Consider the following 15419-nt stretch of genomic DNA (forward strand, 5'->3'; position numbering starts at 1 on the left):
GTAATTAAGACACGGAAAAGTAAAAGAACTCAAAGGAAAAAACAAATATATGATTGATCCAGAACTTTTGTGGCCCATTAATCGTCAATCACCACTTTTCCCTTTGGTATGGTCCACTTGATAATTGGATGTGCTTATTCTTTGGATAATAAGCTAAAATGATTTGGTATCTACAGCGTTAACTCATTTTGACAAATCATTTTATGGCATGGGCCAAAAAATGAAACGAATCCAAATCTTAGGTGGACCACACCACACGAAAAAGTGATCATTGAATGGCAACCATTAAAAAAATTACGGGGGCTACATAAGTTTTGGAGCAAGCTAATATTTATGTTTTCCCTTCATCCAAGTCTATTAGACCTTATGAACAAATTGGATGGAAAATAAACATCATGATGGGCCCCAGGAAAGCTTCAACAGTGGATATCATTCCCACCACAACTTCTTGTGGTGTGGACCACTTGAGCCTCATATTTGGTTACATTTTGGGCTCATTCCCTAGAATAACATATCAAAACGGATGGACGGTGTAGATAAAACAAATATATCATGGTGGGCCTTACAGAGTCCTGACAGACCATCCATCTCTAGGCTCCTGATCCGCGCCAATGCGAATTTTCCCCGAAGCGGAGTTATCGTGAGAATTTTCCGAGAACTCATCATATGTGATGTGAGTCCAAAATCTGAACGGTCTAAGTGATGCAGCACTCCATGAAACTTCTATGGTTCAACTTTTGCTTTCATCTACCACTTCAATGGGCCATTATAAAAGAAAACATTTTTCTCCCTTGATTTGCATCGTTCTTTGCTATGGCCCACCAGAGTTTTAGATCAGGGTAAAATTTGTTCCCACTTCATGGGATGCCACATCACATGAACCGTTCAGATTGGAGGCCCATTACACATGTGAAAAGATGCCCACGTGCCTCATGTAGCCGTGCCCGATAAAAAAGGACACAGATTAGCTATGACAAGTTGAGTAGCGAGACTCGCTACTGAAGTGACGTCACCAAGTTATGTGGATCCTATCATGATGTATGTGTTGTATCCACACAGCCCATCCATTTGGACAGAACATTTTAGGGCATGATCCAAAGAATTAGGCAGATCCAAAACTATAATGGACCCCACCACGGAAAACAGTGGAGTGAGTTACACCCACCGTTGAAACCTTCCTAAGGTCCACCATGATGTTTATTTGAGATCCAATCTGTTCATAAGTTAACACAAACATTAAATAAGGTAAAACACAAATATCAGCTATATTGAAAACTTTTGTGGCCATTAGAAATTTTTAATGGTGAGCATCACTCTCTCCGCTTTTTCTGTGGTGGGGTCCACTCGAGCTTTGGATCTGAATCATTCTTTGGCTCATGACCTAAAATGGTCTCTCAAAATGGATGGACAATGTGGATACAAAACATACATCATGGTGGGACCCACAGAACTTGGTGACGTCACTTCAGTAGCGAGTCTGGCTACTCGACCCGTCAGTAGCGCATTCGCGCCCGATAAAAAAGGGCTCCGAACCCATTTTTCATCTAAGAGACCCTGAAACCCTGAATTCTTCCCCAAATCTCCGGATTTCTCTGGATTTTTTTTTTTCACATTTCCTTCCTAAATCAATTCTGTTTTCAAGTAACAATCTAATAGAAGAAAGAAAAAAAAGGGAATCGAGATTTTCTTTACGGTAACCTACGAATGGCGAGCTTCGATTCAAATGGCCCACCAAATACAGCTTCCAATCAGGGCAATCTATTCTACATCTCTCTCTCTCTCTCTCTCTCTCTCTCTCTCTCTCTCTCTCTCTCTTCCAATTTTTTTGGAATATTGCTTTCGACGTGTTTCGTATCGTTGGGCTACGATACCAATACTATCGGCCGATATTGTGAACATTGAGTGACAACTGGACTTTTCGCAAAAAATCGATAAAATCACCGAAAAATCGGCGATATTAGGAAGAGAAATGAAAAAAGGGAGTTTCGGTGTCGCAACTCTAGCGATACCGAAATTATCGGCGATAATTCGATAATAAAGCTGATAATTTAAACATTGTACCCATCCACTTACCTAAGATAGGATTGATTGGAGAAACAGGATTAGTAAAGCCAACCACAATAGTTGGGGAAGGCTATGATGATGATGGGATATGAAGATAAAAGAATATGGATGAATAGAAATGCATTATAGCCATGTGAATGGTATTTACTATCATCAAATTAGAAACAAAATAAATTAGTAATCTTTTCTACAGCAGGTTCAATGTGCTCCACACTAATTTCATATACAAAACGCATGTGCTTGCGCAAGCATGCACATGTAAATGTATGTGCACAAATATGGAGGGCCCTTGTTACATAAGTTACAAACCATGCAATTTGGACAAGGCATTTAGATGCCAGCCATAACTCTCCCTATAATTCCAACATGTTGAAATATGAATATATTGTTACTTGAGCTTGTGCATCTACATTTCTCCTAATAGCAGTTGTCCATGTGCTTTTCAATTTTGGTCTAAGTTGTGCATCCGATGTAAGAGTCAAAGAAATACAAATAAGCCTTGGATAAAATTTCCTTTGGTGGATGACACATACACACCGCGTGTGCTCAAATAAGCCTTGGACGCATGCATGCACACATGGAGTAGATATGGTGGGCCACATTTTATGCACTCATGCACCAAAAAATCCCCCAAATTGAAAGACACTGGCTATAGAATATTTGGCGTTTTCTACGTTTACTGTTAACTGCTGCTGTGTTTCTTACTCAACTGTTATTGTTGAGCTACATATTAAAAGGCCAGTATTATTCAATCTGGGAGATTCTTGGCACATCAAACATCCATAGTGGGGCCCATGATATCGATGGTTGAGTCACTGGACCATGGGCCCCAACTGCATAAGCAAACATTCAGCCCAAGCATTGTAGAATACCTCTTTTCTTTAGGGAGGAATCCCAGGCTTGGTGTGTGATATGATAAATATGTCTCTATCATGATGGATAGAGACCCTCACCAACGAACGTGTGGCAAGGGACACAGCATGTGAATTGAGATTGCCCACCTAGTGGGCCTTAGAGATGGCATCCCATGCTTGGAGCATGATATAATACAGATGTTTCTATCATAATAGATAGAGACCCTCTCCACCAAACACATGGCAAGGAAGACACAAAGTGATTGGGACAATCCATCTAGCAGGCCCTTACATCGTATTGGTGCATGAAAGGAAAGTTCCTCCTATGAGACTGAAGTTTGCTACATCAATCCAAAGGCTTCAATTGCCTTGTTCTAGATTTTCAATATCCAGCTCGGAGCTGAAACATTCCCACCACACATTTCCAAGTGTTGCAGATAAAAATAAAAAATAAAAATTTTAAAAGAAGAAGACAGAAGAAATGCTCCTGATCTCCACAACAGCCATCCTGAAAATATAGTGGGTCCGATTGCATTCAACAATCAGGAAATGAAATGACTAATTGATTGGTACTGCGCCAAGCAATCATTTGACAACATATTTTGGATCTGTAGCAACAGGTTCAACAACTGTTCCATCTATGTATCCAATCAAACATCTCCCTCCAAGGAAAGTTCCATTAGCCTGGACCACCAAAGATAATTCCTTTTTGTTTAGTTTTTGTGCAGCCATCACAGACCTGTGGTTCTCCATATTACTTGATGACCAAACTTCTCCACATGTATTTCCAAATCTGTTCAATCTGATCTCTTCAGTCGATCCACCAGTTATGCCATTATTTGTGGTAATGTTATTATTCATGAGAGTGGAGAGATTGAGAAGGATATTTTTCATAGAATTAGAGCTGGGCGGATGAAGGAGATATGCCTCTGCAGTTTTATCTGATCATTGCATACCAATCAAAGTATCAAGCCGAAGAGGAGATTTTATAGGATGGTTATAGGGCCAGTCACGCTGTATGGAACAGAATGTTGGACAATCAAGGAACATGTTCGTAGGATGAATGTGACTGAAATGAGAATGCTGAGATGGATGAGTGGCAAGATGAGGAAGGATAGAATTAGAAATGAACACATGCAGGGGAGCTTCAGTGTAGCACCAATACATAATAATATGAGGAAAAGTAGACTTAGATGATCTGGTCATGTGCAACAGGGACCAAGAACTGCTTAGAAGAAGTGCCTTGGTTCAAGTTAAAGGCTCTAAATGGGTGATGCAAAGGCCCAAAAGGACATGGGTAGACAGAGAAAACATTTGATGACATATGCTTAACAGAGGAGATGGCCCTTGATAGAGTGGAATGGCAGAATGGGATTTGTTTAGTAACCCCATTTAGTTGGGATAAGGGTTTGATGATGATGATCTACCAGGTCCTTACATGGAGAACTGAACTAAAATCCTCTACAACATCTGTTGTGAGTGGCCTGTACAACACCCAACCCCTATGAGACATGCCCTGTGTGTGCAACACCTACTCCATCCACTAGGTGTCTCTCAATGTTAGTCCCCAGCACAAAAATCAGCTTAGTCCACAACTCAAGTGGGTCGCACCACAGTGAAAAATGGGGTGGGGGCACCAAGCATAAAATTCTGCGTGGGGCCCAACACAATGTGTACATTCCATCAAACACGTTCGTAAGGTGTGAATCACCAGAATGAAGGGATACTAAAAAAATCAGCCTGACACAAAATTGAGGCGCCGTGTGAACTAAAGAGATTTTAGGAGTGATTTTACCTTGTTCCCCATGGTGTGGTTCACCAAAGCTATGTATTGGGCTTTTCTTTCTTTTTATTTTATTTTTTATTTTTTATTTTGGGGGGGGTGTTTACAGTGAACTTGAGGGATGGACATATAGGATCTCACACACAAACACGGTAGGTACCATAAAGTTTGTGTGTTGTGCGTCCCACATTGTTAAGTTCAGGCGTTGTGCATGCCACATTGTTGTGCAGGATGTTATGCATGACACATTGCTGTAACACACGTGCAGTTTCTACCTAGAGATGTCTGTATCACATCATAGTCAGCTTCGATGTTTGCTTCAAGGATTTTACCCTTGATGGAGATGAAATAAGTAGAATAAGATGATAGCTTACCGCCAGCTTCAAAACAGCAGTGTCTCATCCACCTTAAACATTCCATTTATGTATGAAAATCTAACCATTCATGTGCCTAAGTGTGGATAGATCACATCTAGAATGTCATACTGATCGAGCAACAGATTCAAACCATCTATCTGGAGTCTTGATTGAGATCAAACGGCTAAAAGTGGACAGAGGTCAAAACTACATTGGCAATATCATATGTTTAAGATTGTTCAATCAATGTTACTATTCGGCTATGCTCCATCCACAATAGGACCCACGATTTGCATCATACAAACTCAATATGCCACGTGCATGGTGGATGACTCACTATCGTTTCCAAAATGGTAGCAAAATACTAGTCTAAGATCTACCAGGAGATACATGGTTGAATTAAAGAAGAGAAACCTTTCTTTGTAGAGAATCTCTACTGTATATAACACGAATAGCTATGGAAATTTTCACCCACGCATTACGTTTCAGATAAGGTAAAGTTTTGCCTTATTTAGAGGACATGAGGGTCTCTTGGGTATTTGGGGAATTTAAAAACAAACGACCAACCAACCATCTGTTCAACTACACTCCTCCAGGGAGAAAATCGTGATGCTTTGGCAGGATAAGATGGATGATACAAAGCCACTAACAAATCATACACATGGACAATCAATTGAAATTAAACCGTGTGAATCGTGGGTTTAAATTCAAATGGATTTTAATTAAAAAAATATATGTATTTGATTTTGTAACTTGTTGATTGGTGGATGTTAAATGGATGACCAAATGAAGAGAGTCAATGGTCTAAACTCAACATATAAATTCTTATTAATTTGAGATTAGAAACACTAAAAAAAATTTGAAGATTGCAGAAATTTATTGAAGGCCAAAGGCCAAAGAAAACAAAAACAAAGAAACAAAAGACAAAACATCAAGAAAAGAAAAGAGAGAAAACAGAAACCTAGGCAGCCATACTACTCGACCAGGCCCAATGAAACTCAGGCAGGCCGTGGCCCAACAAAAACAAATGGACCAAGGCCCAACAGAAAAACTAAAGACCCAGGCTGAGGCCAACAAAAGACCAAACGAGCCAGGGCCCACCAGCAGCCTAGGAGGGGCAGATGCTAGCACCAAAAGAAGACCAGTCCAAGATGTCTCTGAAGATCATACTGATGACCCGACCGGAGGGGGAGGAGATGTTCTGAAAACGGCGACAATTCCTCTACCACCAAACTGCCCAGAACACAGCCATGATAGAGAGCCGCCAGATAGATTTGTGATTAGGAGATAGAAAAGCATCACCATGTGATTAGGATGCAGAAAGGCAACACTAAATCAATCTGAAATTTGAAAAGTAACCTACCTAATGTATTTCCCACAACTTAAACAGCTTGATTGGCTAATACATGCCACAAATACAGTCAAAGTGCCCACATATCAAACCCTCACACTCCGCAGGGGAACCAAATAACTCTCTCCCCTTGCATACCACTATCTTTCTCTGCACATGCATTGCACATGCCATAACAAAAAACACCACTGAGGGTACTTTTTTCTAGATGTATTTAAATCTGCTCGCTTTTAACTTGGATGCAAAGCTGAAATTGAATCTCAAAAGCCCATGCGCTAGTGCTGTTAGGAGGGTTGTAGTTGCACAATTTTAACAATGTCAAATGTGCAACTGTAATTTTCCCATATTATTTAAATATCAGAAGCATTTTATGATATTAACAAAGGATACAGATGTACATAATATATACATGAGAATTATAATAGTGATAGTATAAATGTTTCAGATATATAGAAAAAAAAAAAAAACACTAGACTAACTGCACATGATAAGAGATGAGTGGTCAACATGCATATCTGATTTTTATTTTTATTTTTGAGAGAGAGAGAGAGAGAGAGAGAGAGAGAGAGAGAGAGAGAGAGAGAGAGCATGCATATCTGATAAGCAAACTCTTCACAAAGCAAGAATCCATATTCCAACATAGGAGATACAAAATGTTTCAGACAAGTAGAAAAACAAAACACAGGACTAACTGCACATATCAGACATGACATGTGAGTGCTCAACATGAAATATTTAATGGGCAAATTTTCACAAAATCAAATATCCATGTTCCATCATGGGTGATATGAAATGAAACTTATAAAATGCAAATTACAATAAATTGTAGCTATAAAGATGTAATAAAAATACAGAAGAAACGGATTCTCAGTGCATACCATCATGGGCAGAATCTGCTAATGATGGTTCCATTGTCTTAACAGCCTTTCTGTATTGCATGTTGGATATGCCTCCTTCATCACCAGACACATCATCCATATCCATGTCAACCTGGCAGGTTTAGTGTAAGAAATCATCCAAATTATCAATCCACAGGAACCCTCCATGTTAATTTCTTTCTGACAATGTGCATAAAGTAATATATTTCCAGCAACATGGAAAACAAGATCCACCTAACTCTAGAGACGGACCTATGACCACCACAAACTGAATTGCATGTTCATGTTTTAGGAATTAATCACTTAGCAAAACTGGAAGGTGTCTCATTCAAGGTGTTCCATAAAGGTAACAGCGGGCGTAGCAGTGTCCACAGTTAAGGATATGCTGAATCGGTGTAACGGGCAATATGGGGGGCGTAATGAGTGATATGCCCCTGTATTGGTCAATTTTTTTTCTCCAAAAAATCTGGAAAAATATTCGGAAAATCCAAAAATTATAACTATTCCAAATATGTATTCATTTATAATTTTGAACATGTTTATGGTAGTGTAACGGTCCAATCTTTGGTGAGAATACTATATCGGGCTATCTGATAGATTTATGAACCTAACATCCTACAATTGATTGCAAACCTTTTGTATTTAATTTTCTAACTATAGAATATCTATACAAATTTACTATAATGAATGTAATACCAAAACATCTCATATTTTCAGGTTTTACTATTATTTATAGTATTGGTGCGTTACATGCCTCGCAACTCGCATACATTTCATTTTAATATATAGAGTTTAGGGACTTTTGTATCGTATTATATAATTCCTATACCTAACAATTTGATATCATTTTCCCCCATAGATCTAAAAAATTAAAATTAAATTGGGGTAAATAGTGTTGCCGATTCGAGGCTGATTTGGGGACCATTCAATGCCCCAAATTAACCTCAAATTAATGCAATCTATTAGAACTTATCCCACTAATGGATTGGTGAACATTTATTGGACAATGAAGAATGAAAAATATCAAGTGGTCCTATTTCACAAAAAAAAAAAAAAGTGTTTGCAAATTAATGGTGAAAATTGTTCAAACAATTTAATTTTGGGATTGTGACTTAACAATAATGGTTCCAAAATTTAATTGGTTAATTTTGAGTTGATATATACCCCATGTACAAATTTTTAGGGCCATGTACGTGCGGCCCACTCTCGATTATGTATCATATGTCCATGTCGTCCATCCGTTTTGCCAAGTCATTAAAGGGCATGGCAAATAAAAATGAGGCAAATCCAAATCTCAGGTGGACTAGTGGGCCTATATCCATGCTGTCAATCTCTTTTGTGAATTCATTTTAAGGCATGGTCCAAAAGTTCAGGTAGATCAAAATTTAAGGTGGAAGTGAATATCGCCTTAAATGTGGGGGCCACCTCAATGCATTTGGGGTATATCCATGTGGTCCATCCTTTTTGCCAACTCATTTTAGGGCATGGTCCAAAACATGAGGCAAATCCAAATCTTAGTTGGACCACACAGTAGGGATTGAATTCCCACCATTAAAATTTTCTTAGGACCTTTTTTTTTTTTTTTTGAAAGGTAACGATTTCTATTAATAATATGAAAAAAGGATTAACAAAACGGGGATAATTAGCTCGTTGAGATAGCGGACCGATTATTCACCAAGAAAAGATAAACTACAAGCCTTCAAGGATCCAACATTAGAAGCCCATTCTACAATCAGATATTTCGCCCTTTGAACTAGACACTCCACCAAGTTTGAGGTATCCATGAAACATCTCCCATTTCTCTCTTCCCACACAAACCACCAGACGGCTAGGAGGGCCATTCTCCAAATCTCCTTTCTTTGTTTGCCTAAAGAAGCACCTTGCCAAGCATTAAGCAGCCGACCCATGGAATCCGGAAAGGACCAGTACATTCCAAAGAGGGATAAGATCACTGGCCAGATTTGATTAACAAGAGGCAGTGAATGAGCAGATGGTCAACTGATTCTTCATTTGCCATACAACAAAGGCAAACATTTGTGATTATCATGCCCCTTTTTCTCAAGTCATCAATTGTCGGGACTTTTTTCTTCCCAACAAGCCATCCGAAGGCTGCTATCTTTGGAGGAACTTTAGATTTCCACACTCGTTCTCTCAAATTCTCATAATCGGTGAAGGATTCGCTACCAATAGAGATGTACAAGGATTTGACCGAAAAGGTGTTGGACTTGTCCAATTTCCATAGAAGGGAATCTTCACTATTCTGGACCGGTTTGTAAGAATTTATTCGAGTGAGGAGGGCCATATAATCTTCGATCTCCTAGTTTTGGAGATCTCTTCTGCACATAAGATTCCAAACAATTTCCTTCCCCACTACAGTATAGTAGTCTGCAACTTTGATGGATCAATTTGGAGCTAAACGAAATAAGCTCGAAAAATCTTCTTTGAGGGTAGCTTCTCCCATCCACACATCTTCCCAGCATCGGGTTCTTTTTCCATCTCCTATAGCAATACCAATGCCTTTTAGGGTTTCCTTCTTAATTGAAATCACATCTCTCCACAACACAGATGCTTTGTACCGAGACGATTCCTTTGTCCACCATCCCCCATCTGAACAACCATACTTACTTTCGACTAAACTATTCCACAAAGTTCAGTTTTCTGTCCCAAGCCTCCAAATCCACTTACCTAAGAGAGCTAGATTCATTCTTCTGAGATCTTTCACCCCTGCTCCACCTTCTTTCCTTTCCTTGCACGCCTCTTTCCAATCCACCAGGTGAAATTTCTTCTTTTCTTCCTTCCCTTGCCATAGAAAATCTCGTCTAAGTCTTTAGGGTTTCCTTCTTAATTGAAAGCACATCTCTCCACAACGCAGATGCTTTGTACCAAGACGACTCCTTTGTCCACCATCCCCCATCTGAACAACCATACTTACTTTTGACTAAACTATTCCACAAAGTTCTATTTTCTGTCCCAAGCCTCCAAATCCACTTACCTAAGAGAGCTAGATTCATTCTTCTGAGATCCTTCACCCCTGCTCCACTTTCTTTCCTTTCCTTGCACACCTCTTTCCAATCCACCAGGTGAAATTTCTTCTTTTCTTCCTTCCCTTGCCATAGAAAATCTCGTCTAAGTCTTTCTAAAGTTGACAAGATCAATATGGACATGAAGTATAGATACGAATTCGATAGTACCGCTTTTATCAAGGTGAGGCGGCCGCCCAAAAGACAGGTATCTACATTTCCATCTTGTTAGATACTTCTCAAACCTAGCAATAACCTTATCCCATAAGAATAATGGGGGTTTACCTATGCATAGCGGAAGGCCCACAAACGTGGAAGGGAATCTTCCCATTGGACAATTGAAGAATTTTGCGAATTCCTGAACCTCTCTATCTTCCATGTTTACTCCAAACATTTTTTATTTTTTGAAATTTACTTTGAGGCCCGAGACTGCCTCGAAACAACGGATTATGGTACGCAAGTTACTCACCTTATACGGATCTACTTCACAAAACAAGAGCGTGTCATCTACAAATTGAATATGAGATATCGCCATATCCATTCCTTTCGGTCTAAAGCCACTAATGATACCTACATCCTGACCTTTTCTCATCATTCTGGAAAGGGCCTCCCCAACAATAAGGAACAGAAAAGGAGATAACGGATCCCTTGGCGCAGTCCCCTAGAGCTGCTAAAGAAACCTTTAGGGGACCCATTCAGAAGAATCGAAAAAAAAGTTGAGCTGACACATTCCCTCATCCACCCTATCCATCTTGCCCCAAATCCCATACGATTGAGCATATACTGAAGGAAGCCCCAGTCGACGTGATCATACACCTTTTGAAGATCGAGCTTACATAAAAGGCCTTTAAAATCGGATTTGTGATTCAAATCTAGACATTCGAAGGCAATAAGAGCACTATCAATAATTTGTCTTCCCGCTATAAAAGTGCTTTGATTATCAGATATGATCTTTCCCATCACTCCTCTCAGCCTTGACGCCAGAACTTTAGCCAATATCTTGTAAGGCCCCCCGAGTAAGCTGATTGGTCTAAATTCTGATGAGGATTCAGCTCCCGAACTTCTAGGAATGAGGGCAACAAAAGAGACCCCGAGATCTTTGGAGATCTGCCCTCTGTCATAAAATTCATTTATGAATTCCATAATATCATCCTTTAAAGTGTTCCAAAACGTCTGAAAGAAAATCATTGGGAAGCCATCTAGCCCAAGGGCCTTATCACCACCCAACGAGCCCACCGCCCCCTTCACTTCCTCTGTCGGGAATCTGTACTCAAGAGCTTTGGATTCCTCTTCTGAGATTCCATCTAAAGGAAGGTGGTCTAGTCTCGGCCTAGACCAAGATTCTCCCTGAAGAACCTTGCTGAAATACTGTATAGCCTCTTCAGAAATTTTATCCTTGTCCTCTATTCGGTTGCCATTTACTACAATGCTGCAGATTCTGTTAGCTCTAGCACGCGCACTAGCTAAACTGTGGAAAATTTAGTATTCTTGTCTCCCTCTTTAGGACCTTTTTTTTATCAAGCTATTCTGTGTTCTCCCTTCATCCAAGTCTATGTGACCTTATCAACAGGTTTGACGGAAAATAAACATTATAGTGGGCCCTAGGAAGATTTTAACGGTGGGCATTCAATCCCAACTGTGTGGTCTAATTGAGATTTGGATCCCTTCAGGGACCGTGCCCTAAAATGAACCAGAAAAACTGATGGACAGCATGGATATGCTACACAGAAACCAAGGTGAGCCCCACGCAACGAAACAGTGCTTGTGCACTACGCTGCGTACATTGTAGAGCATTTAAAAAATAATAATAAGCATGTGGCTGTGAAATAACTACGCAGTCCATTCGTTTTTTTTTTTTTTTCTAAGAGAGAAGGAAAATGAAAAGAAAAAGAGGGAAAGAGAGAGGGAACTGAAAGAGAGAGAGGGCCGCACCACAGGAAGAAAGAAGAAGAAGAAGAGCTGCAGTTGCTGCTGCAGCCGCAGCAGCAGCTTCAAAGAAGCCGCAGCAGCCCAACAACAACAACAACAACAAAAGAAAGTTTTTTTTTTTTTTTTCGCTTTTTTCTTTTTCCCCTTCTTTCTTTCCTTTTCTTCTTCTTCTTCTTCTTCTTTTCTCGTGTGTCACAGCTGTTACGGGACTGTTTACAGACCCAAAAAACAGAGGTGCCCCATTTCGAGGCAATATTGCATAACGGCATCAACTTTTACCATTACGTATCAGTCGTTACGGCCGATACATATCCAATTTTCAATACCTTGGTCTCATTATAACATTGAGGTAACAAGCTGTCCAGATTAGTTAGGAAAGGAAAAGACATTTAAAATAAAAATGCATAGTAAAGACCATTGTTTCTAGCTCTGCTAACGAGTCGTCAAGGTGACTAACAACAGTAAACCAACTGTAGAGAATGTGCATTTTAATGGTGCATAACAGCTCATGGTTTTAGCAGTACAGTATTTATTTTGTAGTTTGAATACAAGGTGGTGCAAAGATAAAGAAATAAGAGGTTTTCTTCATTTCCCAATTCAGTTCAACAAAATCATTTCTTTCATTGAACATACTCATGTGTCCTTCAAAGCAAAACAATTGGAGACTAGAAGCATTAGAGAAGTCGTATTCTATCAGTCATGAAGTTATTGTGATCCAATATCATTTACTTCATCAAACATACTCATGTTTCCTTAAGAGTAAAACAATTGGAGATTTGAAGCACCAGAAAATGTCATGTTATGCATCTCAGATACAGAGAGCGCACCCTCATACCCGAGTTACGGTCCATGACTCGTACACTAAATGTACATAAATCAACCTATCATACAATTATTAAGAGGCAAAATTACATGTATTCTAGATTGTCATCACATTAACACTCATACACTCAAATGTTTCCACTTCATCCATAACATTCTCATTCATAAAATAAATTCTCAAAACTAGTCTAAGTCCACCCATTTGGAACTTTATTCAACTAAAATAATCAATCATCGTCTAACAAAGTTATAACTATAAACGTTTTTAAATTTAATCAAACCAGCAGCAGTTAGAATAAATGGAAACTAAAACTCCTAAAAGAAATCTCAAAATCTATTCAGCCGTCTAATGCAACGAGCTCGTCTTCTGCCAAATGCAACCATGGGTCTTGAGTTTCATCCACCAACCCGGCTTCATTATCCGGTACCTGATTAGATCGTCCGGCATCGTCCGTCTTTGTACAGTTGTTAATCCACAATGCTAGTTGGCCAGGCTAGTGAGTGAACCCAGCGTGGTTCATATGTAGTAGCACAATATAAGATAGCTCAAACTGAAATAGTGTGTATGCAGTATGAGCATGGATGCAAAGATGTCATGATATGTATGTCAAGTGGGATGATCATCCACTTGCTTAGGTTGGATATACATCAACCTGAGAACTATACCCTCTAGACATCCACCATGGGTAGGCATGGGCAATTTGTACCAGTCAAACATCCACCCGTGAGTAGGCTTCCACTATCGTGGGCATCTGGTAACAAATCTACTACGAGTAACCATCTAGAGAGATCCCCCAGGAACTCAAGGCATTAGGTGTGCATGCATTTTCAATGGATGCATGTAATGTGAGCTCAATGTTTGTGCATCGATATATATAGTCAACCAGATACATTTCTCTGAGAGGAAACACGAAATCATGATATCAATGATTGGCATATGTGCATGTTTAGCATTCATCGAAACCTTCCAAGGCATATATCATAAAGCAATGATTATAATTATACAATGTTTCAACAATCATACAGCAACTATATCAATCAGAACAATCTCAACCATCAAATCATCTATCTTAATCATGTAGATATGATACACATTGGGATTCACTCACCTATTTATGGTAGGGTCGAATCCTTCAATTAATCTGACGCTGTGGAATCTATAGTTCGAATCCCTATTGAGATGATTTAACATTCAACAAGTTTAATCACATATTCTACTAATAAGCGGGGTCCACCTTTGATTCCAGCAGCATGACCCAACATTAATTCTTTAGTTAAATTTTGAAAAACAACAAAGACTATCGATCAATGCAATCGATCGATCGAGTCAACTTGAGGGCCCACATTGGATTGATGAAAATTCGAAATTAGTTCATTGGACACTTTTGGCCACCTTTGATCAATCAAACCCTGCTCATCGTTCAATCGAGCATGGTTGGATTAAATCAGTTTGCTCGCTGGACAATTTTGATCGTCATCGATCAAATGAGTTTGATTGATCAGGATCACTCAAGGATCCCCTCAATCAATCGAACCTCGAATTCGACTAGTCGAACCAAGTTATGAAATTTTTGAATTTGGTCGTTAGATAAAATTAACCCTCTTCGATCAATCGATCAAAGTCTGACGGGTTTTATCTGTTACACAAACCACTTTTTCAAAAATTCTCGGGTTTTTCTACAATCCTTAGTTTTGATGGATTTCATTGATTATGGAATTGGGTCCAACCCATCCAATGATTTTCCTAATAATCGAATTCGGAAAAACCAAATGATTGCTCAAATTCAAACATTTGGCATCTACAACTTGATAGTTGAAACTGTTTCGACAAAATTATTATTAACTATAAATTTCTGCAGATTGCTTTGGGAAATTTATTCGTTAATCCAATCTAAGATTTGAGGCTCTAACACAATTTGGCCCTAAGATTCGTAGATTCATATTTCCTTAGACTGAAACAATTGGATTTCTCACAGTTGATCATCCTTATTGCAAAAACCTGTTCAAAAACATTCTATTGTTCAAAACTTCTCCCTTAGATCAAAACGATGAACGTAGGGTGAATCCACCACGTCCATTGGTTGAATCCAGGGTTTTTAGGAAGGAAATTTAAAATTAAAATTTTAAAAATAAAAATCAAATAAAATAAATAAAAAGATAAGAAGATGAGAACTTATCAACGAAGACTCATTTCTCATTTCGCAGGGCCTCTCTCTCTCTCTCTGGATTAGGGTTTTCTACATGAATTTCCTGCAATTTTTTACATTTAAATAGAGAAAGCCCTAATTCTAGAATATTCCACTAGGAATCGCCGGATTTGGCAAAAAAATATAATTTCTACGATGTGGGGAATCGATCCACC

The 15419-nt window shown here is 39.0% G+C and overlaps 1 protein-coding gene across 1 annotated transcript in view; it reads right to left on the reverse strand.

The window, feature by feature from the left end:
* Positions 1-15419, reverse strand: part of LOC131248818 (uncharacterized) — a 114860-nt gene that overhangs the window by 12513 nt on the left and 86928 nt on the right. Inside the window, exon 10 of the mRNA XM_058249288.1 lies at positions 7287-7398. Within this exon, the coding sequence (XP_058105271.1) occupies positions 7287-7398 (112 nt within the window). The remainder of the gene's footprint in view (positions 1-7286; positions 7399-15419) is intronic.

Source organism: Magnolia sinica, chromosome 6, assembly GCF_029962835.1.
Source record: "Magnolia sinica isolate HGM2019 chromosome 6, MsV1, whole genome shotgun sequence".
Taxonomy (NCBI): domain Eukaryota; kingdom Viridiplantae; phylum Streptophyta; class Magnoliopsida; order Magnoliales; family Magnoliaceae; genus Magnolia; species Magnolia sinica.